The 26,965-nt window shown below is 35.6% G+C and overlaps 2 protein-coding genes across 2 annotated transcripts; both read left to right on the forward strand.

The window, feature by feature from the left end:
* The first annotated feature begins 1,009 nt into the window (after positions 1-1,009).
* Positions 1,010-7,505, forward strand: LOC113066185 (membrane-bound transcription factor site-2 protease-like). Its single transcript, XM_026237935.1, has 11 exons — positions 1,010-1,248; positions 1,829-1,977; positions 2,450-2,588; positions 2,712-2,815; positions 3,385-3,512; positions 3,676-3,794; positions 3,884-4,064; positions 4,438-4,532; positions 4,803-4,998; positions 5,078-5,153; positions 5,958-7,505. The coding sequence occupies exons 1-11, from the start codon at positions 1,174-1,176 to the stop codon at positions 6,178-6,180; spliced, it is 1,485 nt and encodes a 494-aa protein (XP_026093720.1). The 5' UTR covers positions 1,010-1,173; the 3' UTR covers positions 6,181-7,505.
* A 6,197-nt stretch (positions 7,506-13,702) lies between these two features.
* On the forward strand, positions 13,703-26,476 carry LOC113066186 (phosphate-regulating neutral endopeptidase-like). Its single transcript, XM_026237936.1, has 22 exons — positions 13,703-14,189; positions 16,690-16,746; positions 16,959-17,120; positions 17,202-17,285; positions 18,622-18,848; positions 18,997-19,065; positions 19,169-19,285; positions 19,398-19,481; positions 20,072-20,214; positions 20,442-20,535; positions 20,632-20,760; positions 21,434-21,535; positions 21,627-21,704; positions 21,815-21,918; positions 22,003-22,061; positions 22,709-22,763; positions 22,883-22,950; positions 23,035-23,165; positions 23,270-23,335; positions 23,811-23,915; positions 25,705-25,781; positions 25,879-26,476. The coding sequence occupies exons 1-22, from the start codon at positions 14,066-14,068 to the stop codon at positions 25,979-25,981; spliced, it is 2,238 nt and encodes a 745-aa protein (XP_026093721.1). The 5' UTR covers positions 13,703-14,065; the 3' UTR covers positions 25,982-26,476.
* Positions 26,477-26,965: the final 489 nt, after the last annotated feature.

Here is a 26,965-nt window from a genome sequence, read left to right on the forward strand (position 1 = left end):
GACAAATTGACCACCTTTTTGGTTGACTGGCATCATTTGCTTATAGGTCAACAGTAATGCCTGATAAATATTAATTAAATTGCACATTTAAAAGCAAGTCTTGTGAGTACAAAAACCACAGAGGCCAAATTTGAAACATACTTCAAAGATAGGTCTATAGTGCAAATAAGAGATGATCTCATGCTTCAGCAAATGCAAATGAAACAAACATGTAGTGCTGCATTGCAAAATAGTGACATTCGAATCCTGAGCAAATCACTTTTGTGTGTCGAATCTTTCAACTGAATCAGTTAAAAAGGTTTGAAAAACTGTGTTTGTAGCAAATAATTTAATTTAAAATTTTACTTCACTGGTCCCATCCCTAAAGCCCACACTAAATGTACTGGGAGTTAGAGTCAATTCATGAATCAGACCAAAGAGTATGTGCGCGGGCTGTTCAAATCAGATTCAACAACTCACCAACCTTATTAATTGAACAAAGGATCAGCTTTCTACAATTTATAATGAGCTGAGAACTGACAAGTCAGCAAGTCTGAACTTTTGAAGTGGAAATGAAGATTTGAATGAAAAGTTTTATGAAAGTTACTACGCCACACGCACAGTCCAAATGGAGTAGCCAATGTTTTTTTTTTTTTTTTTTTTTTTTTTTTAATAGATGAACTATTACAAATAAAACATGCCTATTTGTAATGTATGATTTGTATTGCAATTTTAGCAACACACATAACCTATTTGAAATCAAGTTTAGTATTTTTATTGTGAATGTACATTATATTAGGTTTTGAATGACTGTGTTTTATTAGCTGAAACACAGCAGCAACAAACTGAACTGGGACACACAAATTAAAATAAAGATCATTATTTAATCAAAATTAAATACGTTGGAGAACGCAACGAAGTAAACTATTGACTGAATCGTTATGTTTGAAAGAACCGATTCACAGAAATGATTCGAAGCTACGTGGTCGATTGCTCTGCTCTGACAAAAGTAAACAGTCTGGCTCGATTAGTAATACTGCGGTTGGACGTCGTAATAGACGCAAACGCGGAAGCGACTGCTTCCACTGGTGTTTTGTACACAGTGCATGTGTATGTCGTGCTTGACAATCGGAATCGTAAGTTCATTTGTCTCCGGATTTGACCGCTCTTGAGACGCATGCAGACCGGGGTGCCATGATTCCTATAGCGGTGGTGGTGTGTGTGATGGGCGGGTGGTGTACCGTGTACTTGGCGGACACGCTGCTGCGGGTAGGCGGATCTCCCCAATACAACCCTTAATATCTAGAGTTAACGGTAGAGAGTAAGTTCACAACACGGAGGCATTTGCTGCTTAAATAATGGAATCGATTGTTATTGAATGTGATTTATTTGACAAGGACATTGTGATAAGAGCAGCATTTTGGAAGTGCGATGGTACAGTGATGTATAAAGTAATACCATTGTTCAGAATTTTTACCATGTGTACCACTGTATTTACAGTTATTAGTACATTTACAAAAATTTGTAAAAATGTTGGACATTGTACCAGTGTAACCATGTTTTTGTGCAGTATCATATCGTATACAAATACCATTTGAGTTCATTTTAGTTACATAGTAAATCTCCAAGTATCATAATATTATTAGGATGTATTACTGTACCATGGTACTGCCATGTTTTTAGTGTAGTTTTTCATTTGGCACTTCAAAAGTTAATTCTAAATGATTACTCTCACTAATGTAGGATTTGGTAAAAATAGTTTCCAACTGCTTTGGTAAAAACTGTGCTAACTCTATAAATGAGATCATCATATTTTTATACAGTAGTATACTGATTTTCTCACCTACAGTCGTCCAGTTCGGTGAAGAACCGCTATGAATCCTGGTTATCCTCGAATGGATTCACTCTCTCTCCATTCCATATTAAATGGCACACCGGCATTTTCAACCGTCTTTTTGCCAGATGTGCTAATCTCAACCCTCACTTTCTCTACATCTGGTATGAATTACTGTCTTCAAATCTTCTTCTTATTATTTTTATTTAATGTTCAGATGACAGCGATGCTTAGTATGAGCTCTTTAACATTTATTGTTGTAATATAAAGAGCTGTCACTCTTTTGTTCATGTGATCCTGCATAAAAATCAATCAACATCTTTCAATATAAACTTTATAAAATAAAAACACATAAACCTCTCCTGTTTTCCTTTGGTTTTTGTTGCCGTATTAAATCCACAGTGATGATATTTATTTAATTTTTTGAGAACTTAAAGCTTTAGTCATTAAAAAATTCTTAAGCTGCTTATGAAGGGAGCAGGGGATTATGGGTAACCCCCTCCCGCCCCCACACATATCCACAAACAATCTCCTCCTAGTTCTCAGAGATCATAGTAAAAGAATGAGATGTCCAGGTGTTAAAATCTAATTTAAACCTGAAAATATACCAAACATTTCCACATCTTGCTGTTTTAGGTTCAGTGCCGGAATGGTGTTCGGGGTTCTGGCGATGTTTGGCTCTGTGGTTCTCCTGAGCAAAACATTGCAGCAGACTTTGAGTCAGATGATGGCAGAGACGCCACAAGGGTCTCACGAACAGATCTTGCAAGTGGTGGTGAGCAAAGAGGAGCTCTGTTGGAGTTAGATGATGGTGGTGGACTTTTGTTTGAACAGCAGTGAAAGTGTGAACCATCAAACTCAACTTGATAATTTTTGTTGTTCTTTGTTTTATCGTCAGGTGCCTGGTGTGAACCTTCCTGTCAGTCAGCTGGCCTATTTTTTCATTGCCATCTTGGTCAGTGGAGTCATACATGAGTTTGGCCACGGGGTGGCAGCACTAAGGTAAACTTTTCATCTCAAAGATGCATTATATCATTTCTGTCAGTAGCAACATCAAACATTTTATCACTTACTTGTTGAATCTTTTTGCAATTACTGCAACTTGAAGATGAAACTGTGTCTTAATGGAGCAAAAACAAGACTGTCTGTACAATCATACATTTAGATTCTCTAAATGTACAGAGTAAATCTTTAGATTTTTGCATAAATGCAAACATTTTGTTTACTTTAAGAAGAGCCTTGTTTATAATGTCTCTTAATTCCTATGAAAATTACTTGCATAAAAATAATAAAGTTTGCATGCACATTTGTGAGAGAAAAGAGGGTCACTGTAATTTATTAGCAGAAGTTTTGGGGCAAGCTGCTCCAAAACACACTCTAATCCCAGCCCATTTGACTTAGTAAAATTCTCTGAAGTCTGTGTGTAATGCAAGTAAAGTGTGTTTTTCGACTCGTTCCATTATAAGACTAGTTATGCAAGGCAATCTCTCCAAAGTGTTGTGTTGGAAAAATGTTTTTGTTTTAATTTAATGTAGAGTATAATAATGTATATGTCTGCATGTTCTCCTCAGGGAGCAGGTGAGGTTGAATGGTTTTGGCGTGTTCATGTTTGTGGTTTATCCTGGAGCGTTTGTGGACCTCTTCACCACACATCTGAACCTCATCTCTCCAGTCCAGCAGCTGAGAATATTCTGTGCCGGTAAGACGTTTTAACCCAGATATTTTACAGACACAAAGCCACAAATCTTATACATGCAATTCATAAACACTTTATTACAAAACATTGTGTCTAACCACTATTTATTCCTCTTACAACCTTTATAATCTATATAACATTTTCCACATTGTCTGTCTTTGTATAGGTGTATGGCACAACTTCATGCTGTGTGTTGTGGCCCTCAGTTTCCTGTTCCTGCTGCCCATCTTCCTATTTCCGTTTTATTACACTGGAGCGGGGGCGCTTGTCACTGAGGTGGTGGAGGTCAGGCCACCTTTCATCATTAATTTTTATATTTTTATATTTAGAGGATGTCCTTAGTATCTGAGATCAGTTTTGGTTTGTTTTCACAGGGCTCTCCATCAAGTGGACCTCGTGGGCTGTTTTCAGGAGATCTGGTTACCCAGCTGGAGGACTGTACAGTTCGGGGAGTGCAGGACTGGCACAGCTGCGTTCAGCATCTATCCCATAACCCTCAGATGGGATACTGCGTTCACACTGCCAAGCTGCAGCTCAGTTGGTCGACTGGAAGAGGTACTGACCCGCCATATACTCTTTTTGATCACAAGGACAATGAAGATGCTTATAATGTTACAAAAATGCATTTTTTTTTGTTTAAAGGCACCAAATCAGCTGTGTTTCAGAAATGTTTTTGAAAGATCATGTGACAGTGAAGACTGGAGGAATGGCTGTTGAAAATTAAGGAATAAATAATATTTTCAAATCAAAAGTTATTTTACATTTTAATGGTAATTCACAGTATTACTGTTTTTACTGTACTGCTCATGAGACTGTCAAGAATCATATTGCCCCCAAACTTTTAAATGGTAGTGTACTGTAAGTGGAGATGTTTAAGTTTAATATTTACAAATATTTTTCCGCTGATTCTGATTTTTCTTCCGCTCAGCGTTCAAGCGTCTCGATGGCACGATGGAGTGCTGTGGGAACAACAGCTTGACAGATTTCTGCTTCTCTTATAGTAATAACGTGGAGAGCAAATTGGTAAGACAGCCCTTTTTTGAAATAATCTGTTGGGATTTGGGAATTTTATTGAAATTAGACCAGTTATAAAAGTTATATTGGTCGATTCTGTTCACTCCTCTTTGTATTAGCGATAAACTATAATGCATTGTCAGAAAATGGCCTTATTGCCAAACATTTTATCAGTGTTATACTGTTGCATGTCTGAAAGAGATATCTGAAATGATTCATTTTTGTGTTATTGACATCTCAGTCTTGGTATTTTTGACGCTCCAAACTATTGCATGCTAGTTTACCTGCCTGCCGGTCAGAAAAACCATTGAAGCGAGCCGTACATGCCGTACCAACACAGACTGTCAAACCGACTTCACCCCAAGCTTGTGTTTAATCCCATCTCTGGAGAACCAGACCAGACTGATTCGGGTCAAACACCCGCCGCAAACAGACATGCTGTTTGTCGGCTACCCTTCACACCTACAGTATTCAGGTTAGACAGATTCCGTTCTACTCTTTTCAGGTTTGTGCAACAGGCTTGTTTTTAAAAGCGGTCACTTCTTTATGTTTAGTGAGTCTGACCGGCTTCGTTCCTCGTTTGGCCTTTCTTCATCCAGACCTGCCTGTCATGCTGGAGACCTTCTGCAAGTATCCTTCCCACACAAGCACTCTAAAAGATTCCAACTTTTCTTGACTTGCTATTAAAACAGGGACATAGTGAAGAGTTTTTCCTTTTGCCAAAACAATTAGCTACTTATTTAGTCTCATGACTCTGTAGTAGAACTCACAATAATGGCTCCTGGTTTATTTAGGAATCAAGCATAACTTAAAAATATACACACACTATCATTCGAATGTTACAGAATACAGCAAGTACATTGAGAAATATTATATAGCAATTTAAAATAACTTACTGTATTAATATATCGTATTTTTCGGACTATAAGTGGCACTGGAGTATAAGTCGCATCAGTCCAAAAATATTTCATGATGAGGAAAAAAAACATATATAAGTCTCACTGGACTTTAAGTCGCATTCATTTAGAACCAAGAGAAAACATTACCGTCTCCAGCCACGAGAGGGCGCTCTTTGCTGCGCAGTGCTCCTGTAGTCTACACTGAAAACATAGAGTGCGCTCTCGTGGCTGGAGACGGTAATGTTTTCTCCTGGTTCATTTCACTTGGTTCATGTCAAATATTACTTCTTATTATCAGTGTTGAAAACAGTTTTTGAAATAATGATAGTTTTTTTTAGGATCCTTTGATTTATAGAAAGTTCAAAATAACAGCATTAATTTTCTTATTTAAAAAAAATAATTATTTATTTACATTTGTAATGTAATCTCCATTCAATCTGTGTAATTACTCTTCATCCATGAATTCTGACCAGGTTGCATAGGTTTTGTCAAATATATACTTCTGTTAACTAGCCTCAACTTACTGTGTGTTAAGATACCTGGTCTCATTGTCGGGGGCCCTGGCGGTGGTAAACGCTGTCCCGTGTTTTGCGCTGGACGGCCAGTGGATGCTCACAGCGTTCCTAGAAGCCACACTGAGCTCTGTGATCCCCGAGAGGAATAACCGAGAGCTGATTGGCTTCTTTTTTTTGCTGGGAGGCAGTGCCCTTCTAGCGGCCAATGTGGCTCTGGGTCTATGGATGGTCACAGCACGATAGCACACAGCTTTCTCCTCCAAACTGACTGTTTGGGGGAAATCGCTTCCTGAAGAACCTTCTTGAACTGACGGAGGAAACGACTGGGTGGTTTGACCTTTGCTGGTAATTGCTAGGTTGGCCACCATCAGAGGGCGGCCAGTGGGTTAAGAGTGCTGCTGTACTCAAGAAAACTCTTAATCGATGTGTTCTTAGGTTTCAATGGCTTAGCTGGACACAAGCAGTTAAAATGATCTTGAAGCTGCGTGCTTTTCCACAGTGACCTCAGGATAGTGCCGATAGTGCCCTCTTTGATAAATACCTGATCACATTGTGTCAAAAGTGTGTTTACTTCACCATGTAAACCCGGAAGTAACACTAGATCAGGAAATAGATGGAGGACTCTTCGGGTTTTACTTGCCTGTTTGTCTTCGTGAAGTACATAGACACTCATAGTATGTGTAGTTTTGTGTTGTACTTCCTGTGCTTGAGTGTCTGTTCGTTCACTTTTCTGCACACCAGCTCATCCCAATTATTTACAAGTGTGCTACATAAATAGAGCCAATTAACAAAATTGATTGACCCCAGCTGGGAAATTTGGGAAGCACGTAAAAAATATAGAACAGGTACACTCAGTAATTTATATTAAGTTTTGAAAAATATGTTTAAAGTCATGTACACTTGCATGTAATGAAGAATTCAGTCACTGAAGCAAAACAAGAATGGTGTCGTGTTAAAAAGACCACACAACCAGCCAAATTTGCTTGTTATCTCATTAACAAGCCTATAATTGAACGATTATAACTCAATTTTCTATATGATGGCATCTATAACTGAAAATGTTTGCTAATGCATGATGCTGCATCCACACTACTAGGTTTCAATATAAAGTTCAAGATGGTTGCCATCAGATGAAAATGATATGCATACAATGTTAACCAACTATATATATATATATATATATATATATATATGTATGTATGTATATGAACCTGCACTCTACTGCTGTATTATTAATCTTAGGAGTTTAGCTTTAGTTGCTTAGTCATATATTTAATGGCTAATGATTAATTTTTTATACAAATGTATGTTCTGACACAACTGAAAATGTTCTCCATGACAAGGGCAGTCAATTACTAAAAATGCTTTAATATGCGTCAGAAGTGTTCATATTGTTTATGATCTGTGTACTGTGAATATGTTCCCCAGCAATTAGCCTGTGGGTTGAAAATGCACTAAAATATGAATTATCATTTGTTTTTAAGATATTTTATCGCTCTATCTTTGTTGTCCTTCTTCACCCATTGTACATATGTTTATAAAAGGAAATAAAAAAGCCTAAACCTTCCTGTGTCATTGACTCATTTGTTTGTAGAGACCTCAATGCTGCTCTGAATATGTTTGCTAAGTCTGATGAACTTGAACCTGTCTGTCTGTAACGTCATATGGAAGTTGATAATGTGAATTTCATATTTGAAAATAGATCGAGAAAATTATGGAAAATGAGACTGGAAGCTATACAAAAATGTATAATCATTCTTGCAGAACATTTTCTGCCAAAAGATGTCAGCATTGTCCCATGTGAAGCTAAATTTTGAGTCCTAGAAAATTAGACCTTATAGGAAAAGTGTTTCATTCTAGTTCTGTTGGAGATCATTTAGCCATGACTTAGAGATCCGATGGTGATACTGAATGCATTTCCCTTTTTTAAAACATCTCACCACAGTACACTGACAAGAGCTGCCAGACAGGCTGGAAATGATCATGTTAGGCCATCTTGAAAAATTTGAACTTGCATAACTGTGAGCATTTTCCTGCTTCACTTTTCACACATTGTTCCTAGTTTATGGCCCATCCCACCCAGAGTTTCTCTTGAGGGATCGTTCCATGTGAATCTTGGCTCGTTCTTGGATAACCTGCATGATCTGCAAACATTTTTGCACTTTTCAGACTCTCAGAACTGTATCGATTGTTATCGTCAGACATGTGATCCATGTTTTCTTTGAAGAAGCTTTGCTTCATGGAAATGTCCAATAAGAGGCTTGGAACATAGTGAGGAGAGTGACTGGCTGACCTGAAACACAGAGAGCACACTTTGAGAAAAGAACAGAAGTTCATGGGTCAGGTTGCAGTTTTCCCTCAGGTCCTTCAGTTAAGGGATTTTGATTATTCAACAGCATTTATGACTTATATGACTGCAGTTAGTGTCCAAATCACATGGCATCTGATCACTGAAGATGAGTTTACACCTGAACCATGACTCAAATTAGTCACTTTCATGTTGTTAAATGTTTCCTGATGGAGGTGTAGAGCACATCTGTCCATTAGTTTATCATTTGTTCTCCTTTGAGGGTTGCATCTTTGGCTTTATGTGTCTCGGATGTACTGCTATAACTAGCTTTGGTTGTGCATGCATTTGGCTCATTTCCTCAGAAGAAGGGTGTGTTGATGTTGCGTTTGGGACGTGCCCCTTGGGAAGATGGAGGACTGTATATCTTTGTTATTTCAGAGGGAAAATAATTACACATGGATGTGGTTTTGCGTGGGGAGCCCAGACTCCTCCATTCTTACCGTCACCCAGAAAGCCTTGGGGCTGTTTATGTGCGTGTGTGTTCTTAGTTTAGGAGGATGAACTAATTGCTGGCTTTATTATGTATATCTGGAACTGTGTCCGGAGAATCAGATCTGAATTAGCCTATTATACATTCATCCTCCATTGCTGTTTTATTTTATTTATTTATTTTTAATACCGCTTTAATCTTTGAATCTTTGGAGATAATTTTTCCATGGAAATAATGCTGACGTATTATTTTGGCGATTACATGACTCAAGTCAAATAATAAAAACTACTTATTTCATTGTTCTATTATATTATTAACCAACTATACCTATCTATCTATCTATCTATCTATCTATCTATCTATCTATCTATCTATCTATATATAATACATTTATATATATGATATTACTAAATATCAAATTGTTTGCAAATAATTTGAAAATGTTGTTGAATTTCATATAACTTAATAAATGTAGAAAGTGGTCAACTTATTTTGATGAGTTAATGTGTAAACATAAGTTGACATGGCTTGCCAATCATATAATTTTTACAGTTATTAATAATAATACATATTAAGGTAAGATTAATTAATATAAATATTTTAATAAATAAGTATTTTTAGCTAATTGCATTTTAGTAACTAGTGATTATGGAATTTATTTCTTTATTTTTTGTTTGCTGAAAATTATGCTAAATTACAATTAGCAACAAAACATTTTTTAAAAAAAATTATAATCACAGTGGTTCAATTTTATAAGGAATGTCTATGTAGATTGTCAGTCTTTTTTTTAGAAATATTTGAATATTATGTATAAAGTTGTATTCTTTTATTGTCAGTGATGTGTATGCACTGAAGAGCTGTGTGTGTGTGTGTGTGTGTGTGTGTGTGTGTTTAGTATCTCAGTGTAATGACACTGTCAGTCTGTTTCTCTTCATACAGTAAACAGAGCAGCGATGCATGAGGTTTAGCCCAGAGATGTGTCTGCAGTCCTTCCCCATATCTCCCTCTCTCATTGGCTCACTCGTTTTCTCATTCAGTCTCTGTATATTCCATATCTTTGCAGCCTGTGTTTAAACTAATGTTTGTGTATAAATACCGGTTTCATCTGTAACATCCCGTGCTGAGGAGCTGACCCGTCTACTCTGTGCAGGGGGTCTTCCTGACCACAGCCTCCTGTTCACTAACAACATAATGAGACACGAGACGCTCCCCTGGAAAATGATGGCTGTAAAAAAAAAGAAGCTCTCACCTCCTCACTAACCACAATTGCTTTGTGTATAAATATACTGTAGCTTTTGGGAGGCACAGTTCCATTCTTTATAATGCTGCTTGGGAATGTTTTTATTATTGTGAAAAAGTGCTACAGAACTACATTTGAATTTAATAAAAAATGTATACTGACGAAAATACAGTAGAATTGATATTTAAGAGCAAATTCTGTTAAAACGGGACATGGTGACTCTCGATCTCAAAGAATTCTTGCTGCATGTTTCACAGCTGTTATTCATCGTCATAGTTCATGCCAGAAAAAATAATGTCTAACTCTACCTGTGATACAACACTGGAGCATGTAAATCAACTCAGAAACACGTTTTAAATTATTTATTATTTATTCTCCCTCATGTTTTCAAACTTGACAATGTACAAGTGAATCGTCAGACTAAAACTTAGGAGTTCAGTAAGAAAAAAAAACAAAAACAAAGTATTTTATGCTTGCCGAGGCTGCATTTATTTATCAAAAATGTAGTAATATTGTGAAATGTTATTGAAATTTTAAAATAGCTGTGTACTATTTTAATATGTTTTAGTATAGTAAAACAAGCTGAATTTTCAACATCATACTTCAGTATCACATGAACCTTCTGCAGTCATTATAACAATAATTTCCAGGTTTTTAGTGCTATAATCAGGTCCCCGGTGCATCTACCAACCAAGGAACCATGAAAAAGATTAATCCAGTAACTTTACGATACACTGAGCCATCGTTTTTGTTTCTTTCAGTGATTCAGCAAGAGTTGAAGATGACCAGTCATTAATAATGACTTCCATATCAGCATGTTCCCTCATATGAGAGAAATAAAGCAAATGTCACAAATCAGGTGTTTTTTTTTTTTTTTCAGCCCTTAAAAATCCTTGTTAACTATTTCTTCCACAGGAAAAAAAATAAAAATAACAGCAACAAATGGATTTGGACCTGAGAGTGCGTTTGAACAGTCAAAAAAGTAATTAATTAATTACAGAAAAAAAACTTCTTTACAGCTTTATTTAATAAGCTTTGAAGTTTATAAGATGTTAAATTCTTCTAGTAACGCGATGGTAAAAGAAACCAATTTAAAGTACTGACTGATAAGACATAATCGGCATCAGGGTTATCAATCCTCAGGGTGAGAGAGCAGACGTGGCTTTTTATCACTTCAGGAAGTCTTTCACTGATGATCTGTCAAGGGTCTGATTATGAATTTATAGAGTGAGAGTTTCTTCTTTGACTCATCTGAAATGATGAGTGATTTAGTGACTACTGGAAGCACATAAGACTGCATTGTCTTTACTGAGGAACATGTTTTATGCACAGTCAGAAATGAGAACAGATGGTCTTGAGCTGAACTACATTAAAAGTCTTTTTGGGGAATGAAAAAAAAGAGTCCAACACTGATAAGATACTCAAGCGTCAGAGCCCAGCCTTTAACCACACAATTTATTTAATCTCTTTCCGGTGTAATTCTAATGTCAATTAGGGATGAGTCACATGATAAGGCCAGGCGATAAGAAGACGCTCTGTGCTTGGTTGATACATTCCACATAAATCTCACTCTGTTATCTGCAGTTTTTATAGTGGTTACTTTTGAAGAAAAATAAAGATTTTCCAAGAGATTTTGTTTAAAAAAATAACAATTTTTAGTAATTGTATGTGCTTTTGTCAGTTTTATTACTTTTTTTATATCCAGTATTTATATTTTATTTGAATAAAAATATGAATACTTTTCATTTTAGTTTTATTTAGCAATAATGACCCTGGTTTGCTGGTACTAACATGTTCAGGTGGTGCAAAGAGCACCAGTTGCACTTAATGTTACATTTTAATTTTAATAAATATTAATTTGCAACTACATGTCTAACTCTCAGAGTAGACTGTTAGGGTAGGTTTAGGGTTAGTGTTAGGGGTAGGTTTAGGGTTATTATAAGTTGACAATAAGTTGACAAAGTGTTAGAAGATATTAAGCAGACAGTCTACTAATACTCTACACACTGCTAATTGACATGTACCGTATTTTTCTAACTATAAGTCACACTTTTTTCATAGTTTGGCTGGTCCTGCGACTTATAGTCAGGTGCATTATTTATCAAAATAAATTTGACATGAACCGAGAGAAATGAACCATTACCGTCTACAGTCACCAGAGGGCGCTCTATGCTGCTCAGTTCTCCTGTAGCCTACACTAAGCAGCATAGAGCGCCCTCTCGCGGCTGTAGACGGTAATGTTTTCTATTGGTTCTTGGTTCTAAATAAATGCGACTTATAGTCCAGTATGACTTATATATGTTTTTTCCTCGTCATGACATATTTTTGGACTGATGCGACTTATACTTAGGTGTGACTTATAGTCCGAAAAATACTAGTTGCAAAATTACTTACTGTTAGTAGAATGTCTAAAGAGGACTATTGAAATAGTGTTACCCTCATATTTTATAGGTAAGGAAATGTTCTCTGTTATTGGATGAGTTTTAACTAACAGTGTGAATCGGTGCTAATCAAAATCTTTTTTTTTGACAATTGTTCATTCACGGTACATACAGATGTAGGGTGTGAGCCTTATTTGTTCCCAGATTTGGAAAATGTGTACAAGTTGGAAAGGGTCCAGGAAAAATGCTCTTTGTAACTATGGGGAAAAATGAACATTTTATACAAATGTCAGGAAATGCAACATGCATCAATGTCAATAAAATGTAAAGATATAGTGTTGAAAGAAATCCTCAGATGATCTTACAGCTACAGACAGGATCATGACTGACTGCATTGTCACATTCGATGTCAGAGTGCCCTCTTGTACCTTATTTCAAGCTGCGTTTTAGCACTGACCTTCACCTGCCGTTATTTTTGTGTGATGTGACAAAGTGATTTGATATTTGAGGCTTAAAATGTATTAATTTGTTGATGAGATCATGTTTTAGATCCCCTTTCAATGTCAATTATTTATTAATTCTAGTAAATGCATCATCTGTTGGACAACTGCTTAGAGTCTCTCAGAGACACGCTGGAAAAATGACAAGGTCAGGTCATTTCAATTGGTTATTCACTCCAGCTACTAACAGCTGTGGATCTTTAACACTTTGGACATCTTTCTGACTCAAAACACAGGGAAAGCTGCCCTCCAATAACTAAACTAGACCGCAGTCCTGTCATCTCCTGATGGCTCAGCAAGTGCATGTATTTCTTATCAGAAGATAAGATAAGAGTTTAAGGAAGCTTACGTTATGTTCACAGGAATCTCTGCAGTCTGTTTGTTTAAATTGGTTATTTACTGGAAAGCCATGCCTTAGACACTTTTTAGTTGCTTTGAGATGATTATTGTAAAAACAGCTAATGATTTTGAATCTATATTAACGGATGTTTATTTTATTTTTTTATTTTTTACAAAAATGTAGTGTCCATACCATGGTACTGTGATGTTAACACCATGGCAACATATTAATGTACCATGTCCATACAGTTTAGTATCACTGATATGCTCTTATAGTTTCTAATATTTTTTAATAAGATTTATTTTTTTTTATTTTTTTTTATAAGATTTAATTATTATTATTTTTTTTTAATTCTGAGAACAAACAGGGAACATTTTACATTTTACATTTAACCGTAGGGCTCAACATCTCAAACTTAGTGTTGAGTGGGCAGGTGCAGGGACTTAGAAAACACACACCTTGAGCATAAACAGAGGTAGATCCACATATATATACACACACACATCCAGTCATCCAGCCCTTCCTGCAGGACGCCACATAATTACTCCTGTAAGTAGGTGCTCCAGTTGGCTCTAAGGTGAAGAATTCCTCCTACTCTTGGATCTCCTGTCTCTCTTTCCCCTCCCTTTTGGATTATTCTCTTCTCTCCTATCCTCTCTCTTAGTCTGGGACACTCTTTGGCATGTAAAGCATGGCTCTTCATGCTGTGTATCTGCCATTGATCTGAGACCTGTGAGGAGAGACTCCTCTGCATGGCCCCAAAAGGAACGCTGACCTGGGATCAGGACTTAAAAGCACATATCTCCAGGCCAGGCGGGGTGAAAACCGGGTGAGAGAGACAGAGGGAGGAATAGAAAGAGAGAGAACACACTCAACTCAGTGGTAGTATGGAAATGGAAAGGCTGGGGAGAGAAGGATCCAAAACGAGTGTGGGCCCTAACACTCTCCTGAAGGCCGCACTAGCAGTGTGTGTGTGTGTATGCATTGCTCTACTGATAGCTGTCATCACGGGTGAGTGAATTGCATGCTTATTTATGTACTTGCTGCTAATTTGCATAGACAGATATTTGTGCTTTAAGCTCAGTTGTTGTGTTTGTGTGTGAGATTATTTTTGGAGTGTATGCTGTTACACGCACAGTGTGTCTTTGAAGGCTGTAATTAGCACAGTAAGTAGCTTTGGTCAGAAAACATGTATATGTGCATTAAAGTTGAGGCTGAGAGTGTGTATTTATGTGTCATTTGGGAATCCGAGTGCTTAAGTTTAGGAAAGAGTGCGTTTTTAAAGGGATAGTTTACCTAAAAATGAAAATTCCCAGTCTGTATGAATTGTATGGAAGATTGTTTCCACCATGGTATAATATTAGAACGGTTATAGTGGCTTTTTTTTCTTCTTACAATTCTGACACTTTTTATTTATTTATTTTAATTTTTTGCGTTGTTTATATCTTATTTATATGTTCTTTTTTTCTCTCAGAATTGTGATATATAAACTCAGAATTGTAAGGAAAAAATTACTTTGGGAAAAAAAACTAAGAATACAGATAAGAAAGTCTGAATTGTGAGATATTAACTTGCTATTGCGAAAAGAATAATTGGGGGGAGGGGGGAGGGGGGGGGTCACAAAACTGGGAAGAAAAGTCACACAGTCCCTCTTCTATGTGACAGAGAGAAAATAAAAAAAAACAGTATTGAAAGATGTAATGATTGAGATATAAACTTGGACTTGCTAGAAAAAAAGCGGGAGTTTATATCTTGCAATTCTAAGAAAAGTATATTTTTGCTGAAACAAGCTGCCATGCTTTTTTCTCTGGAACATAAAATATATATATAAATATATAAGTATGTAATGTTCAGGGGATGTTAAACTCCAAAAAAGCATCACAAAAATGACTTGCACAACTTGTTGAATGACATGAGGGTGAGTAATGAAGGCAAAATTTTTATAATTTGTGTGAACTGTCACTTTAAGAGTGCTCAAATGATATGAATGGGTCTCTTGGCTCCTGAGATGTTGTGAATGTTGTTTCATGACATGCTGTACAAGTGTGTGTGGATGTGTTTTGGTTTACATAAGTGTCTTCTGGGTGGTGTAGAGTTGAGACAGCAAATAAATGATGTTCTTCTTATTGTTCTCAGTTGTTGAGGGCTGCCTGCTCATTTGTGGTGAGACTAGAGTGTAATTATGCTCATTTCTGTCTGTACATATTCCAGTCTCACACACACACACAAGACTCTCTCTGCTGGTTGTGGGGATAATGAGGCTCAGTCCCATGGGGCCGGGTGCTGGATCCTGCTGTGGTCATCTGCTGTCCAGTTGTGGACTGAACCATAAACACAAGCCTTTAAAAGCAATGCTTGTCCAATTTCACAAGATATTTGCAAATTTGTGCTGTCCAACTTACTGAAATAAATTCACACAGCTTCACTAACCTCTGCATGGAGAGTTTGCGCTGATTGGGTTCAGTGCATAGATATTGCAAAATGTATATTTTTATTACTCCATTAATTCATTTTACTACAAGGTCTATGTACAGCATATTTGCAGACAATATTGGGATAAAACAGCATCGTGTACCCAGACTTCTAAATTGACACCATTTTATGAAATATGTTATAAAAATGGATCTCTGCCATCCTCATCAGCGAAAAGGTATACATTGCAAGCAGTGCATCTACAAAAAAAATATAGTTCTTAAAAGTTCTGTAAAAAGCTAAATATATCAAATAAATATTTTTAATTTTTAAAATGAATTTAATTTAAATTCCATGTACACGAAAAAATCAGACCAGTGTTATTTTAGCATCACTGAGATATTATTTTACTTTTTTTGTTTTGTTTTTATTTTGTATTTTAATTATTATTTTTTTTATTTTATTTGAAGAAATTTCTTAGTTAAGTATTATATATATATATATAATATAGCTTAGTTAAGTATTAGTTATAGCTTTTAAATTTGTTTATAGTTTATATGCACTTTTATTTTAGTTTGCAATTTTAGTACATCAAATTAAACTAAATCAAAATGAGAAATATTGCTTTGTAACTAGCTCAAATTAAATAAATAAATATTATATAAAAATTATATGTTAAAATATTTAATTTATATTTTGTTATTTAATTTAATATTCAATATAATAGTAGATACATAAATACTAAGAAAACATAAGAAAAAACAATTTTTATTTTATTAAGAATGTTGCCTAATAGGCTGGTTTTAATGGAGTAACATATAACAAGAAAATAATGTAACGTTACTTTTCGCCAGCCCTGTTTGTAGATGTGTAGCTTGTTTGGTATGTGTGTAGTAGAGCATGCACTATGTTTTTGTCCTGTGACATCCAGAGCATGGACAGCTGAAGCCTGAGCTCAGTGGGAACTAAATTGTGTGTGTGTGTGTGTGTGTGTGTGTGCGTGTGCGCACTCGCTCATAACGTCATGTTTGGCTGTCATTTCAGGGCATAGTTCCCTTGATCGTTCTGCTTGACATATTTATTTTTCTCTGCCCTGTAGTGTCACACAAAGCAAGCAATGATGACATCTGTCTCACCCCACAGTGTATCGAAGCAGGTAAAATTACATCATGAATCCATATACAGACTCTAGAGTACAATGGGGACTTTTTTCAAACTTGAGCCAGCAGACAACCACTTACAGTAGCAATTCCCTAAACTTCACTCACTCTTACTTTGAACATACTAAGCAGGCATTATCATTTAGAAACACACTTGTTTGAGATTACTGTAATGCTGAATTGGTGTTTGGTGATGTGTCTTCTCTAGCCGGTTCCATCCTGAGTAAGATGGATCAGACAGTAGAACCATGTGATGATTTCTACCTGTATGCATGCGGAGGCTGGCTCCGGGACAACCCCATTCCGGAAGACTCATCCAGCTATGGGATTTACCCATGGCTCAGACAGAATGTAGACCTCAAACTGAAAGGTGCACTGATCCACATTATTCTGACAGAAAAATACCTTCAGCCCAAATAAGGTGCTTTACTCTTGAATCTTTGTGCCACAGAGTTGTTAGAGCAGCCCATCGGAGGAGATGATATTGAGGCGGTGAAGAAGGCCAAAGTCCTCTATGTGTCCTGCATGAATGAATGTAAGAACAGTTTCATATGTGCAGTAATATTCAGTTGTGATAACTTTCTAAATGATATTATAATTATTAGCAAGGATGTTTGTATTTTCATATATTGATAGGGATGTGGGACATCTAATCAAATATAACATTATAATATTATGTATTATATAATGTAATATGAACAAAAAAAATCAGTTTAAACACCGACAACTGGTAAAACTTTATTTTACCCAGAAAGTTATGGTATTAAATAAATGTAAAAATAATTAAAACAATGACACAAACACAGTATCCAGGCTGGATAAGAATTCTCCAGGGAATCAAAAAAAAAAATTATGTATGTGTATATATATATATATATATATATATATATATATATATATATATGCTGAAATTTGAGCTTTGCATCACAGGAATAAATAATATTTAAAAGTATATTAAAATACAAAACAGCTTTTAAAATGGCAATGATTTTTCACAATATAATTATATTTTTCTGTATTTTTGATATATATATATATATATATATATATATATATATACAGTACACCTTCTCATTCAAAGAGTTTTCTTTATTTTCATGACTATGAAAATTGTAGATTCACACTGAAGGCATCAAAACTATGAATTAACACATGTGGAATTATATATGGAATTATATACATAACAAAAAAGTGTGAAACAACTGAAAATATGTCATATTGTAGGTTCTTCAAAGTAGCCACCTTTTGCTTTGATTACTGCTTTGCACACTCTTGGGATTCTCTTGATGAGCTTCAAGAGGTAGTCACCTGAAATGGTCTTCAACAGTCTTGAAGGAGTTCCCCGAGAGATGCTTAGCACTTGTTGGCCCTTTTGCCTTCAGTCTGCGGTCCAGCTCACCCCTAAACCATCTGGATTGGGTTCAGGTCCGGTGACTGTGGAGGCCAGGTCATCTGGTGCAGCACCCCATCACTCTCCTTCTTGCTCAAATAGTCCTTGATGTCTTCAGTGTGACTCGACAATTTTCATAGTCATGAAGATAAAGAAAACTCTTTGAATGAGAAGGTGTGTCCAAACTTTTGGTCTGTACTGTATGTACATATATATATATATATATATATATATATATATATATATATATATATATATATATATATATATATATTTATATATATATATATATATATATATATATATATATATATATATATATATATATATATATTTACCAATAAATAGCATCAGAGAATGTTTTTAACTTTGTTCATTAAAATCTCAGGGCAAACTTCAAGTAAATGTTTTAGGACTTCAGTTGACTAAAAAGTTAGGAATCCTTGTAAGAATCACTCCCTTCCTCCCTCTATCCTGACAGCTGCTCTGGAGATTGTGGATGCAAAACCTCTGCTGAAGAATCTAAAGCAGAAGGAGTTCCGCTGGCCGGTCTTAGGCGAGGCTTTGGGCTCTTCCTCTCGGTGGGTGGAGTCTCAGTTTAACTTGGTGGAGACACTGGCACAGATCCGCAGTCAGCACAGCAAGTCCGTCCTTATTCGGCTTTATGTCTCTCCTGATGACAAGAACTCAGACCACTACATCATCAAGGTGAGACCTACATGTCAAAACTCAAAATGCGTTGACATGTCGACTTGTAGCTCAACCATTGGTGTGAGTTTTAGGTGGGGCTACCTGTTTGCCAAACAATAAAACTGAGATGAAAAGATTTCTAGATATTCTTCATTTCTTTTTCTAGCTGGATCAGGCCTCTTTGTCACTGTCATCCAGAGAAGATTACATCACCAATACAACTGAGGCACAAATGGTACATCAGTATATCTGTCAGCCTATATATCATTACACACCGTCACAGTCAGCCCTGCTTATTCCCCAGCATTCTTAAATCTTTCTTTCATGCTTCTCTGCAGTACCGAGAAGCTCTTTTAAGGTTAATGGTTGACGTTTCTGTCATGCTGGGAGCCAATGAGCAAGATGCTGAGGCTCAGATGAAACCAGTACTTGACTTAGAAATCAAACTTGCACAGGTGAGCACCAAAACACTGGAGAAACCACATTCCTTCAAATCACTGGCATTGAGAACGAAAATAGTGCTGTCAAGGTACTCGATGCTTCAGTGGAGTGTGTGCTCTTCTGTAGATTGTGATCCCATATGAGAACCGCACCAGTGAGAACATGTACAACAAGTCCAGCTTGTCCAAACTGCAGCGCACTGTTCCAGACGTAAGTGCATTATAATTCATATAAATGTTCATTATAAGCCATTTCATACTGATATACACACACACTTACTTAATGATAGACAAATATATGAGCCAAGCTGATTAATTGCTTACAATGATGCAATTTTGCTTATGCAGTTTACTTGCGAGTTTACATTTTCTCTGAATTGCAAGTTATAAGCTAATTTACATTTTACAATTCTGTTTTTTTCTTGACATCTCCCTAAGGTTTTTTTTTTTTTTTTGCCATAGGGTAAAACAGTTAACTGTGACTTTTTCCTCTCACAATTCTGGCTTTGCAAGCTTTACTAATGTGATCTGCCAGAACTAACATTATGCTTGATTTGTGACTCTATTTAGACGGCACTAGTTTTCTCTGAGGTGGTAATTCTTTTTTCCTTTTTTTTTCAAAATTGTGTGAAAGAACATCAGAATTGTATATAAAAAGTCACAATTACCTTTTTAATTTAACTTTCTTTTATTTATCTGAGGCAGAAATAAGCTTCAATACAAAACACAGGTTATCTTTTTCTTATCTATTATTATTATTATTATTATTATTATTTTTTTTTTTTTTTTTTTTTTTTGCAGTTTAACTGGCTGGGTTTTGTCCGAGCAGTGATTGACACTGAGCTGTATCCAGACCTGAAATTCTCTTCTTCGGAGCAGGTGATTGTACGTGCCCCAAAATACTTTAAAGACCTCTTCAAACTCATCAACAGCACAGAAACCAGGTATCCAGACAGCTTTAAAAATATTAAACCTCATTAAAACCTACATCAGAGCCCTGAGGTTCTGCTTCTGTTAGTCTGGACAATATCACTTGTGTGATCACTGTGTGTGCTGTTTATATGTCCTACCTGTTTATCAAAAGCCTTGCTCAATAACAGTTAAGATTACGCTGTAATTTAACTGCTCCAAATGTTTATTATTATTATTTTTTTCTCCAACCTCGCCCCAGGACAGTTGCCAATTATGTCATATGGAGATCAGTTTTTTCCAGAATCACCACGTTGAGCCGACGCTTTCTCTACAGATACCTGGAATTTGCTCGGGTTAGTGAACCACCTGCTCATTTGAACTCTCCACCAATCTTTGGAAAAAAATAGATTTGCTGGGGTTTACAATATGAAATAACCGTCTCTTCTCAGGTTACCACGGGCACCACCTCTCTGACTCCTCGCTGGGACAAGTGTGTGAATTATGTAGAAAACACACTCAGCTATGCCACCGGTAGGCTCTTTGTCGATAAGCACTTCCTGGAGGACAAGAAACACATGGTACAACTTATATTAAGTGCAAATATTATATTAAGTGCAAATATTCACAAATATTCACATTCATATATATATATATATATATATATATATATATATATATATATATATATATATATATATATACTGTATATATATATATATATATATATATATATATATATATATATATATACATACATACATACATACAGTATACACATAAATTCAGCTTTGCCATTACAGGAATAAATAATATTTTAAGATAGATTAAAACAATATTAGGATTCTTATCCTAATACACAAGTTATGCAAACCATTCATACAATATTTATTTAGCTTTGCCATATCAGGAATAAATTGCTTATGCATATGCTACTGTTCAAAAGTGTTTTTTTTTTTTTTTTGATTTGTAATGCACCAAGGTTGCATTTAATTGATTAAACTACCGTTAAATCAGTAATGTTGTGAAACATTATTAAAATGTATAATAATTGTTTCTGTTTTCTACATAATACATCAAAGCTGAATTCTCAGCAACCAGACTAGACTTCGGTGTGATGGATGCAATTTCTGTCCCCATCTAGTGGAACTTATCATGAATAACAGAATAAAACACTGGATCTCGTTTTACTGTAAAACTGATGAACATGCTTTTGAATGCTCCTCTGATTGGTGTCTTTCAACATTTATGAAGATGGAGGAATTGATCAATGGCATCCGATGGGCATTTATTGACATGCTTGAGAAGGAGAACGACTGGATGGATAAAGAAACAAAGAGAAAAGCAACAGAAAAGGTGTTTTCCAGTGTATTTGTGACAGCTATGAATACACAGCATCAATGAAACTGTTCTTTTTCACATCATTACTATCTGTATCTCACATTAGGCTCATGCAGTCATGGCGAAAGTGGGTTACCCAGAGTTCATCTTAAATGACACATATATTAACGAGGACATCAAACGAGTATGTTTGCAAGCTTTTTGGATTCAGTTGCTGATGGTTAATTGTTTTAATTGTGTTTGGCAGATATCAGTGCAACTCAAAGTCATTAAGGTTTCTATGTTTATGCACAGTTGTCATTCAGTGAGACGGACTACTTTGGGAATGTCATGCAGACCCTGAAGTTCATAGCTCAGTCTGACATCGGCTGGCTGAGGAAAACAGTCCCACGCACAGAGTAAATTTTCAGCATTTTCAAAGCCTGTTAAAATGAGATGAATCTGGCTTTGAACATGATGAAACATCACTTTGTTCCCCTCAGGTGGTTCACCAACCCAACAACAGTAAATGCATTTTACAGCTCCTCTACCAACCAGATCAGTGAGTTATGAATTTCAGTTCACTGATAAATAAAGAGCTCTGTTGAATACTTGGTTTTGATTGGTCAAATTTTCTGTAAAACAAAGAAATATGAAGACTTGAAATAATTTTTTAAAGATATTAAAACTTTTATTTAGCAAGGATGCATTGAAATAAATAAATGTATATATATAAAGTTAGGAATATATAAGGTTTTCAGAACTGATAAACAATTTTTTTTTTTTACATGAGCACCAATCGGCATATTAGAATGATTTCTGAAAATTCAGCTTTGCCATCAAAGGAATTAATTACATTTGAAAATATATGAAAATATATTGTGATTTTTAATTGTAATAAAATATATCACTGTTTTACTCTATTTTTGACATAAATGTAGCCTTGATGATCATAAAATGATACATAAAAGACGTTTTAGTGTGTGTATATTATGCTTCCCTTTACACAATTTTGTGTACAAATCAACCTCAGTAACAATGTTTTGCCTTTAAAAGTGCATTACTAATGATAAAGGATATCCAGTATAATATGAGTTATACTGAATAAACATTTCTGGTTTGGTATTTATCAGGTTTTAGATGTTTGATGTGCATTTAGATACACTGTATCACATTCTTTTATTCTGTGGCTAATCTTCTCCTTCCCAGGATTCCCTGCGGGAGAACTTCAGAAGCCATTTTTCTGGGGACTTGACTACCCTAGGTAAGACATAGACACTTCTTCTTGTTGATGTGTTTTAATTAATTTTTTTCATAGTATGCTCATTTCTATATTGAGATGTGGATTTCTAGGAAAAATAACTTTTTTTTTTCTCGTGACAGATCCTTGAGCTATGGAGCAATTGGTGTAATTGTGGGGCATGAACTGACCCATGGCTTTGATAACAATGGTGAGGCCATTTGATTTAGGAAGGTGAGTCTCAATACGTGTTGCCATCTAGACAACCCATCTGTGTTTGTCTGTGTTTAACTAGGCAGGAAATACGACAAAGATGGGAACCTGGACCAGTGGTGGAGCAACTTGTCAATCACCCGCTTCACTGAAAAGACACAATGCATGATTGACCAGTACAACAGTTACTACTGGAAAGAGGCGGGGCTAAATGTACAGTAGACAACAGCCTAATTAATGCATTTCTGTTCAAAAATGTAATCAAAATGTAGTAGAGCTTCCAATCTAATACTTAATACCCACAATCCCCTCTCAAGGTCAAGGGGAAGAGGACGCTGGCAGAGAACATTGCTGACAATGGAGGGATGAGAGAATCTTTCAGGGTATTACAGCATTTTCCACTATAATTATCCCTAAAAAGTGACCGGAATCTGATTTACCATTAACTTGTCTCATTCCAAACTTGTAGGACTTTTTTTTTTTTTGATGGATCACAAAAAGGGAAATTTTGAGAATAAATTACAATTTGTTGTTGATTTGTGTACACATCATTCAGACTGCTAATCAGATCAATTGATTCATAAAAAAATGTGACTCAAAATAATGATTCATTCACAAATTTGACTTTTTCTAAGGAGAGACATGATTCTCAGTTAATAAATTCATTTAATCATATCTTAATGGTTCTTTTCATCCTTTTTTTAAAGTTTAAAGCACTATTTTAATTGCACAGAAAAAATGACAAGAACCTAAAATTCCCCCGTTTGTGTTCCATGGATGAAAAAAACATTTTTGGAATGAAATGAAGATTCTTTTAATAATGTGTCTGTATTGGTGTATATGTGAACTTGTCTGCAGGCCTATAGGAGATGGATTGAAAAAGAGAGAGCAGGAGTCGAGGAGCCCCTCCTACCTGGTGTGGGTCTGACCAACAACCAGCTGTTTTTCCTCAGTTATGCTCATGTCGGTATTATGCATGTCACACATAAATACTTAGGCTTAAATGTCAGATATCACAAAATTATATTTTATTCTTAAAAAATTTGAATGGGTTTGAATGGGAAAAAGTCATTTTTAGGTGTTTTATATGAGTATCCTATAAAGTTTACAAGATTAGAATTAGCATTTTATGACATGGTATTTTCAATACTCACTCAAACGTAAGCACTTTCTCAGTACTATCAAGTTTCAAGTTTAATTTATTTCATAAAAAAACAATAATAAGGTACTGTATGTAAAAATGTAAAACAGCAAAGATGAAGAGAGTGTGTGTGAGAGAGAGAGAGAGAGAAACACAAAGCTCTCAAACTGAATTAAATGCCAAAGAATAAAAATGTGTCTAAGCAGACTAAGTTGGGGCCATCCTCACAGACAATAGTATTAAATTCCAGAGTTTAGGGGCCGCTACTACAAAGACACGATCTCTCCTGTGCCTCAGTTTTCCTCTAAGGACAGCCAGCACAAGCATAAGGTCAGCAGACCTCAAAGACCTGGATGGACCGTGCAGTTTTGTAATTTCAGAAAGATAGGTTTAGGGTATCGTTTAAGGATTTGTAAGCAAGCACTAGAACCTTAAAAACAATTTTAAAACTGACCTGAAGCCTGCAGGGAAGCCAATATGGGGTAGGCTGATGGCTAGGAACTATACTCTTATTCTGGCATAAAAATCAAGGAACTTTGCTGCCGTACCATGGGTGCAGCAGGCACAGTGATATGCAGCACCTGAAAATAGTCAGTAGTCAGCTAATAGTCAATGATCGGCCTCAAAAATCCTGATTGGAGCACCCCTAGCATTGGGCCAAGAATAGAGCCTTGAGGGACTCCAACTGGAAAGGGTGCTGATGAGGCAACAATGTCACCAAGGTGGACAGAAAAAGTCCTTTAAAAGTACCATTTATGTGCTATGAAGAGCTTTAAAACCTGACTGATATACTTCTAAAACTCTATGCTTGTTTTAGAAAGACTGCAACTGTATACAGACAACTTTCAAAGTGAATACTTCAAGTAAATGTTATTTGCAAATGTAATTTAAGACAAGACAATCCAGGTTAATATGGTAAAAGGTTTAACTAATATAAATCACCTGACTTCCCCAGTTGATTTATAACATTAAGAATTGCAAACATTTCTGTATTACAAGATTTATGAAATGTTGTTCAGATATGCAAATGATGGATTATTCAATTAAATATGCACTAATTTGCATATATTTCCAAAAGAGAGATCTGTATATTGAATAAATCCAGGTTCAAGACTGTTGTTTCATTTTTCTTTTGAGGTGGTTTTGGATATTCCTTCTTTAATCACTCCATATATCAGAAAATAGTGTCAACAGTCAGAAAAAAATACATTTTTCATTTTGTTTTTAGGAATCCAATTTTGTATAAAATCAGGCAAATGATATGTGAACAAAATTGCCTTTGTAAAAACCCTCAGAATAAGGGTTCCACAAAAGTGAAAATTTGGTGTGTGTAAACGCTATTGAACTGAAGTTTTGAGAAAATGGCTTTTAAAGATATAATGTAACTGAAATCTACAGAAGCAAATAGAGCACAATACGTGCAATAAAATAAACTCTTAAAAGTGTGTTTCAGATATTTTTTTCTACTGGTCTGAAATAACATGTTATGAAAAGCCGAATAGCCCGAGATTAAAATTATTCAGTGCGTGAAATAAACAATGGTTTTCCCTGTAGTGTCTGGTTTAAATGGCACTCTTATTGATTGGTTGTGTATATGTTGTCATTTACTAGGTTCGCTGTAATGCCTACAGACCAGAAGCAGCACGTGATCAGATCCAGAGTGGAGTTCACAGCCCTCCTAAATATAGGTGTGATGCATTAATATACACACAGCTCATTTCCATCTATATTACATCCCTTATATTTTGTAGTGTCCTTTACTTTACTCTTGTTTCTATGGTGAAGGGTTATCGGGGCGATGAGCAACTATGAAGAGTTCCATAAAGCTTTTAACTGCCCTGAGACGTCAATCCTGAACAGGGGAACGAAGTCCTGTCGAGTGTGGTAATGAAAAAGAGGACCCTGTGAAGATTTCAATCACAGCAGAACCCAAACCTCCCTATTTTGTCCCGTTCACTGGTTTCTTATAGTGAAACAGCAGTTACTAACACTGAATCCTGGGGCCGTGTTGACAACTGAGCACCTGGCCCTCCTTCAGCCGCTGGAACACTGTAGATAAAATGCACAGTGCCTACAAATCTGAGTGCTTCAGCCAAATTTGCATTTTACTGTCTGACCTCAATTAAAATTTGCAAATGCCAAACGGACCATAAAATTCATTTGAGGCCTTTCTTTGATTCATCACTGTTTTTTTTACACAAGCAAATTAGGTGGCACTGTTGTTTTAAGAGTGCTATAAATTGATAACAGTTAACATTGTCTGTCATTTTATTTGATTGAAAACGATGAGGTTTTATAATTGTCTTCGTGGTTTTGTTTTGTTTTGTTGTAGAAAAACAACTCTGTTTTGGTGTATTTTACATGATAAAGTCATAATGAAACAAGTCTTTGCTTCAGTATTGTGACACATCAGAGTCTAACGAATTATAGAAAAAGTAAAAAAACAAAAACATGTAGCATGGAGACTTTTAAGATGTGGGCTGGTATATTTCAGAAGAGAGAAGTCTATCGTTTTCATCAGAAAGTTTAAGTTATAATTAAAATAAATGTTTAAACAGTCATTCACAATAAGACCTATTACATACATTAACAAGAAAAGACAAGGTGAATTTTTATTTCATGATTTAACCTGATGTAAATTATGCGGCAGAAACTGTTTTCAAATAACCCATCTGTTAAAAGTATTTATTTATTAATTTGGTCTTAATAAGCAGCATAATATACAGTCAACCTGTCCTATAGCAAATTAAAAACAGATGGGGTGATCAGATCCATTGTCTATAGACTACATATTTAGCTGGGATAATATATATATATATATATATATATATATCCAATAACTTTGAATGTTTGAAGGTAAAATGCCTTGATG

This window comes from Carassius auratus, chromosome 49 (assembly GCF_003368295.1).
Source record: "Carassius auratus strain Wakin chromosome 49, ASM336829v1, whole genome shotgun sequence".
Classification (NCBI taxonomy): domain Eukaryota; kingdom Metazoa; phylum Chordata; class Actinopteri; order Cypriniformes; family Cyprinidae; genus Carassius; species Carassius auratus.

Coding starts and splice junctions, on each gene's coding strand:
- LOC113066185 (XM_026237935.1), top strand. CDS start 1,174: ATGATTCCTATAGCGGTGGTGGTGTGTGTGATGGGCGGGTGGTGTACC. Junction 1,978..2,449: donor CCTCACTTTCTCTACATCTG/GTATGAATTACT, acceptor TTGCTGTTTTAG/GTTCAGTGCCGGAATGGTGT. Junction 4,065..4,437: donor CAGTTGGTCGACTGGAAGAG/GTACTGACCCGC, acceptor TCTTCCGCTCAG/CGTTCAAGCGTCTCGATGGC.
- LOC113066186 (XM_026237936.1), top strand. CDS start 14,066: ATGGAAATGGAAAGGCTGGGGAGAGAAGGATCCAAAACGAGTGTGGGC. Junction 18,849..18,996: donor CAGACCACTACATCATCAAG/GTGAGACCTACA, acceptor TTCTTTTTCTAG/CTGGATCAGGCCTCTTTGTC. Junction 21,919..22,002: donor AAAACAGTCCCACGCACAGA/GTAAATTTTCAG, acceptor TGTTCCCCTCAG/GTGGTTCACCAACCCAACAA.